Source organism: Sinocyclocheilus rhinocerous, unplaced genomic scaffold (genome assembly GCF_001515625.1).
Source record: "Sinocyclocheilus rhinocerous isolate Xijiao unplaced genomic scaffold, SAMN03320098_v1.1 scaffold2091, whole genome shotgun sequence".
In the NCBI taxonomy this organism is placed as follows: domain Eukaryota; kingdom Metazoa; phylum Chordata; class Actinopteri; order Cypriniformes; family Cyprinidae; genus Sinocyclocheilus; species Sinocyclocheilus rhinocerous.
In genome coordinates, this window is record NW_015632714.1 from 77,662 (window position 1) to 85,031 (window position 7,370).

A 7,370-nucleotide genomic window follows, 5' to 3' on the forward strand; every position below is an offset into this window, starting at 1 on the left:
TTTTTTTTTTTTTTTTTTACCAATTATCCAAATAATGTTTTGTCCTAGAAAGCTATTATTATCAGAACACGCGAGCATAACATAGCGGTTAGCAGATCAATTAATGAGAGGGCAGCGTTACCAGAGTTGCCCATTTACCACACCTTGTTACAGCACAGTAGGGCTATTGCAGACAGAAGCAATACTGCATTACATCGATGTTTCCTGTCGGCTCAGTTTTTGAGTGGACTTTGCTGTTCCGATTCGCATGAACGGTATACGAGTGGAGCGACTGAGCGGAGCGCACACGCATAGAGCGGGATAATACGCAGAGCGTCACACCACGTGAAAGTGAATCCTGAGCGGTGAACTAATTTTCGGCAGCCGAAATTTCGGTGCATCTCTAATTATTGGCGACATCAGAAATGGATATTATATAATAGATGCTTTTTTGAACATTTTAGCAATTTAAAAATATAAAAAAATAATTTTTTACACGGCACCCCTGCTCTCGACAGACGGCACCCCGGTTGGGAAACACTGGTCTAATCCACAACACTGGGCACCTTTCTGACTCTAGGGATTGATTTGTGTGTCTTGTGCAACTCAAAAATCAGATTGACAAATGCATTTGTTTTTAGTGTGCAAGACTCTGTTATTCATAATGTGATTTGCCTTCAGCTGAGGAGGTAGAAGGGGTGAATAAGTTTCTGAGCGATGCCACAGCACAGTGGAAGAACCTGTCAGTGGAGGTGAGGAGCGTCCGCAGCATGCTGGAGGAAGTGATCTGCAACTGGGAGAAATACAGCAGCACAGTGGCCAGCCTGCAGGCCTGGCTGGAGGACGCTGAGAAGATGCTCAACCAGTCAGAGAGCGACAAACGGGTGCGTTGGAAAGTTTGAGACTTTCAGATGAAATGCTGTCGAATGAAAACGGTTGTGTATAAACAGTGTGAATTCTTCTGCAGGAGTTTTTCCGGAATCTTCCACACTGGATTCAGCAGCACATGGACATGAATGATGCTGGAAACTTCCTGATTGAGACGTGCGATGAGACTGTGTCTCGAGAACTGAAACAGCAGTTGCTTCTTCTCAACGGCAGATGGAGAGAGCTGTTTGTCAAAGTCAAACATGTAAGACGTGTGACGTCACATTTAAGTGCTCATTCTACACTACACATCAAGCATTTTGTTTTTATCCCTCAAGTCAGGGTTTCTTTTACCCAGCACAGTCATAATTTAGTTTTTCATTGACATTCATTGACAGCAGTGTTAATTTTGACAGCAAATTTTGATTTAGTTTTGGTCGTAGTCTTTTGACTAAAATGCCATTTAGTTTTAGTCATATTTTTGTCATCTAAATAGTTTTTAGTTTTAGTCTAGTTTTAGTTGACTAAATATCATAAGATTTTAGTCGACTACATCTACAGTAAATTTAGTCGGCTAAAATCTAATGGGTTTAGTTACAGTGTAATGCTTTTATTTGTTGACAAAAATGTCAATAGATTTACGTCATAGTTTTTGTCATTCAAAAAGAGTTTTAGTTTGTTATCGTCTCCTTGTCGTCGGTGAAAAAGATGTCGTTGACGAAAATTATGACGAAAATTATTCGTCAACGAAATTAACACTGATTGACAGTCTGTTGCATCTGTACGTTTTATGAAATAATGTCAATATTCATATTGGTGTAAACATAATTCTGATGATATTTTTTTCTTAGTATGCAAGAGCAGATGAAGTGGACAAACTGAGAAAAGATTATGACGATGGGATCGAAGCTTTAAAGGCATTTATTGACATGGCCAACGAGAGGATGAACACTCCAGTTCAAGTTTCATTTCTGAACATACGGACATATCTACAAGACGTTGAGGTAATCAGAGTTCACAAAGCTGGTTCTCTGGAATACTTGATACTGATTGGTCAGTCGCAGCATAGACTTGACAGACTACCATTCAAATGTTTGGAGCTGAAACAATTGTTTTTACTTTTACATTTACATTTAGTCATTTAGCAGATGCTTTTATCCAAAACGACTTTATAAAATTATGACATTAGAAGCAATCAAATCCAACAAAAGAGCAAGAATATGCAAGTGCTATGAGACAGGTTTTTTTTTTAATGTTTTTGAAAAACGCCTCTTATGCGCATCAAGGCTGCATTTTTTAAAATTCAAAATATATAGTTGAAACAATAAAATTGTGAAGTATTATTAACATTTTAAATAAGTTTTTTTCTATTTGAATATATTTTAAAGTGTCATTTATTCCTGTGACGCAAAGCTGAATTTTCAGCATCATTCCTCCAGTTTTCAGTGTCACATGATCCTTCAGAAATCATTCTAATATGCTGATTTGCTGCTCAAGAATAATTTCTTATTATTATCAATGTTGATAACAGTTGTGCTGCTTAATATTTTTGTGGAATGCGAGATTAATTTTCAGTATTTTCAGTATTTTTGATTAATAGAGAGTGCAAAAGAACAGCATTTTTAAAAATAGAAATCTTTTGTAACATCATAAATGTCTTTACTGCCACTTTTGATCAGTTTCTTTGCTGATTAAATTAATTTCTTTAAAAGAAAATCTTACTGACACATACTGTACATACTGTAATATGTGAATTTATACAATTATCCATTCAGTTTATATAAAAAAAATTAATGATGTTTATTGATGCATCAGCTAGAGATTATATAAAACTCATTTCTCACAGGACATCAAGCACAAAGTGCCGTCCATGGAGGCGGCGTACAAGACGGCCACACGTAACGCGCAGCAGCTGACCAAAGACCTCACTGAGGAGGAGATCGCACAGATGCTGGCTACCATGGCAGCCATCAAGGATGAGCTCAGCAAGGTGCCTACCCTGTATTTTCCCCCATGAACTTCCACATTAAACCGTAATCACACCGTCTCACATTATGACCTCAATGTCTCATTTAGATAAGAGAAAGAGCTCTGCCCCTGCTGAGGGACTCCCAGGCCATGCTGCCTCCTTTAGAGGAGATGGAGAAACATATCACTGGGTTCTACCAGTCGCTGGAGAAGGCGAGCCGCATCACTTCCTCCCGGGACTCCGAGGCTCCAGGAGACTTCAAGCAGAAGTGTCAGGTGACTAAAGGACTATGGGTTGCACTCAAGGGTGGCTTGACAATGAGATTTTAGGGTTATGATAATGTTAGCTCAAAAGGTTTTGTTTACATAATATGTGTGTGTACTGTGTATATTTATTATGTATATATAAATACACACACATGCATGTATATATTTCAGAAAAATGTTATTTTTATATATTAAATATATTTATTTATAATATAAATTATGTGAATATAAATATAGACATGCAAATACATGTAAATAGTTTCACAATATATATACTGTAAGTGTGTGTATTTATATAATTTAATTGATAATTTATGCATTTATATGTACATAATAAATATGCACAGAACACACACATATATTATGCAAACAAAAACTTTTATTTTGTATGCAGTCGCTGGAGAAGGCGAGCCGCATCACTTCCTCCCGGGACTCCGAGGCTCCAGGAGACTTCAAGCAGAAGTGTCAGGTGACTAAAGGACTATGGGTTGCACTCAAGGGTGGCTTGACAATGAGATTTTAGGGTTATGATAATGTTAGCTCCATGAATGATGATTTTAAAAATAATTATAATATAATATATCATTCAATACTGAAATACAGCTGTTAACTAAAACTAAAGCCATGAAATTACTTGAAATAAAATGAATGTTAACTTAAAAAAAAAATATATATATATATATATATACAGTGGGTACGGAAAGTATTCAGACCCCCTTAAATTTTTCACTCTTTTTTATATTGCAGCCATTTGCTAAAATCATTTAAGTTAATTTTTTTTCCTCATTAATGTACACACAGCACCCCATATTGACAGAAAAACACAGGCACTAATATATACAGTATATACACACAGACACACACACACATGCATATGTATATAAAAAACAATTTCAGCCAAGGCATTCATTTAATTTAACTTGATGCATGAAAAAAACTAAAAGACTGAAACATAATATAACAAATAAAATATTATATTAAATAAAAATAAAATAAATAAATTTAGAAATAAAAAAATAAAAAAATATTTCAATTATATAAACATATTTTAAAAAACTTAAAAAAAATACAAACATTTTAAATGAAAATAGAAAAATAGATAATAGCATCTCAATATAACTAAAATTACACTGGTTAAAACTCTTCTATGTAATTAAAAAATTTTGCTTAACCTTTGTGTCAAGTCAAAATGTTTATTCAGGAGTCCAAATATTTTAGGTTATGATGAAAATTGTACAATAGTTTTGGTCCCAAAATTGTTTTGTGTGGTTTTATGATTTTATGATTTTAAGGGTTTATGAACACACAATATTTAAAAAATGTATTTGCCAATAATTCTCTCTCTTTGTATTTTCTCTATTTACACAATCATCAGGAGCTGGTGACCTATCAGCAGAGCTGTAAAAAGTGTCTGTCAGTGATTGATAAAAACCATCAGATCATTCTGAAATCACTGGACACCAGCAAGAACCTAAAACACCTGGACACGTCACTGCTAGAGAGGAGAATCTCAGAGCTTCAGGCCTCTTCACAGGTGAGGAAGAGCAACGTCATGTCTTCTATGCATGTTTGAGGTTAAAATCTATGACTAAAGATCTTGGTAAATCAGAGCACAGTTTGAGATCTCTTCTGAAACTTTAGAGCAGATACAGAAGAACAACAATCTGAGAATCAGAAGAATTAGGCAGAATCCATTTGATCTCATTGTAGTTTGGGAGAAACAATTGTTATATGAAATAAATCCCATTTGTGATTTTTCTTTTATAAATGTTCATTGCTGTACTGTATGTTTTATCTCAAAAAGGGCATGGTAAAAGAAACCACAGAATGGAAGAGGCATGTGGAGGCGAACAGCAGCCTGATGAAGAGATTTGAGGAGTCTCGTGTGGAGCTGGAGAAGGTTCTGAAAGTAGCTCGCAGCTCCATGACTGAGAGAGGAAACCCAGAGGACCTTCTGAAAAAGCACACTGTGAGAAATGAAACCCAACCATCTATTCTAGTGCTCGGCAAATAGGCCAAAAGCAGAGTTTGAACTTTATTCGGTCTCCAGAAGGGAAATGTATTCAGAGAAATTGCAAAGCTGAAATGATTTCATAACATTTCTATTGAATGTCCTGCAGGAGTTCTTTGGGCAGCTGGATCAGAGAGTTCTCAATGCTTTTCTGAAAGCCTGTGATGAACTCACAGATATACTACCAGAGCAAGAACAGCAGAATCTGCAGGAAACAGTCAGGAAACTGCACAAACAGTGGAAGGTCAGAGAACACTTACAGCATTGCAGTCTCACCTCTCAATACCAACCATTTCTATAGCGTTTCAAAAGGTTACTAATAATTCTATTTTAAAAAATCAGTTTATTTTTAGTTGTTGTTATTAAATTATTTACTTATATTTTAATAATAATAGAAATAATATTTTTAAATTGATCATGTTATTATTATTATTAATATTTTTTTTATTGTTTTAACTGTTCATGTATATCAAACCATTTTTAATTTATGTTGTTACAGAACAGCAACATTTACATAAGCACTTATATATAATGATATAAATAAATAAATACTGAACAATTATTGACGTTAGCGTCTTCTTCAAAATGAAGGAACAAATGTAAGTAAAGAAAGAAGCAAACAAAGATAAAATAAAAAGATCTAATTACACTTCAAGGATTGCACTATATTCTGTTACTTTATATGTATATATATATATATATACTGTACATGTATATATACTGTATATGTGTATATATATATATATACACACACACACACACACGCACATATATGTGACCCTGGACCACAAAACCAGTCATAAGGGTCAATTTCTCGAAATTGAGATTTATACATCCTCTGAAAGCTTTAATGTGTGCTTTTAACACTTAAAATGGTTAACAAATGGCCATTTTTAAACTGAATTAATGCAAAACCTGCCACTTTTAAGTAATTTAATTCTGTAATTGAATTTTTTAAAAAAGCACTTTGCAAGTTGCATTGAACTGCACCCACAATATGAAAATGCATCTTTTCTGCAGGATGTCCAAACAGAGGTTCCTTCTCACCTGCTGCATCTGAAGGTGGAGCTGGAGAAGAGTCGTCTGATGGCATCAGTGCAGGAGTGTCAGGCTGAAGTGGCCCGTGAGAACCGCAGTCTGCCCAGCATGGGCAGCGAGAGGTTAATCAAAGAGCACAGGGTGAGAGCCACCAGCATTACAACCCCTCTATAAGCACTCTTTCTGACCTTGGAAATAGGCAATGCTTACATTGGATATTTTTATGTAGATGTTTTTTAAGGAAAAGGGTCCACAGGCTCTTTGTGAGAAGCGCTTACAGCATATGGAAGAGCTGTGCTCGAAGCTTCCGGAGAGCGAACAAGCCCGGCAAACTTTAGAGAACGCCAGGACAGCGTTTGCAGAGGTCAAAGAGGATATTGACAGCACACATCAGAAACTAATGCAGCACCCGGACAAATGGAAGGAGTTTAATACCAGGTGAACCTTTGGTCCTTTGAATATTGAATTTGAATTGGTTAGAAAATTAATATTCAGTAATATTACCCATTTAACTGCACTATCGGATAAGAATATTTGAAATAAAATGGATTATGACACTGATTTTAGCAGTTATTGAACTGAATTGAATCAATATTGAATGGATTTGAGCTGAGTAATCACACTATTGTCTTCTGTAAAGCTGTTTGTAGCTCAATTAAGCTCATTTCATAATTGCATTAAAGGGTTAGTTCACCCAAAAATGAAAATTCTGTCATTAATTACTCACCCTCGTGTTGTTCGAAACCCATTAGACCTTCTTTCATCTTCGAAACACAATCCCGACCCTCCCATAGACAGCAAGGTAACTACCACGTTCAAGGTCACACGTTCAAGGTCGCGAGCGTGTGGCGGCGCTGACACAGATCCGGCGTAATGACGTCATCACGCCGGATCTGGGTCAGCGCTAGAGGTCTGCTACCCGACCCGGGTTTATAGCTAAACTAAAACTATATGCAGGCTACGCTGCTTTCATAGACGCACGCACACACACACATTATTGCACACGACAACACAATACTTTTTATTAGTAAAATAGCTTCGACAGGCTACTGACTCGCAACGTTATATTTCTCTGCAATGAGGGGGTAAAATCGCTGTTTTTGAAGGAACTAAGCCTCATTGCTTGTAGAGAGAGACGCGCAGAATCAGGTTCACACACGCAACTTTCATCTCTCTCTCGCGCGTGTGCGCGCTAATTCAAGTAAATGATATAATTAGCCGAATTAATTCAAATAAATGC

The 7,370-nt window shown here is 36.1% G+C and overlaps 1 protein-coding gene across 1 annotated transcript in view; it reads left to right on the forward strand.

The window, feature by feature from the left end:
• Positions 1-7,370, forward strand: part of LOC107742758 (nesprin-1-like) — a 125,999-nt gene that overhangs the window by 38,654 nt on the left and 79,975 nt on the right. The window contains exons 17-26 of the mRNA XM_016555794.1: positions 661-863; positions 947-1,111; positions 1,698-1,850; positions 2,693-2,836; positions 2,923-3,090; positions 4,457-4,615; positions 4,886-5,050; positions 5,202-5,336; positions 6,113-6,271; positions 6,360-6,568. Coding sequence (XP_016411280.1) covers positions 661-863; positions 947-1,111; positions 1,698-1,850; positions 2,693-2,836; positions 2,923-3,090; positions 4,457-4,615; positions 4,886-5,050; positions 5,202-5,336; positions 6,113-6,271; positions 6,360-6,568 — 1,660 coding nt within the window. The remainder of the gene's footprint in view (positions 1-660; positions 864-946; positions 1,112-1,697; positions 1,851-2,692; positions 2,837-2,922; positions 3,091-4,456; positions 4,616-4,885; positions 5,051-5,201; positions 5,337-6,112; positions 6,272-6,359; positions 6,569-7,370) is intronic.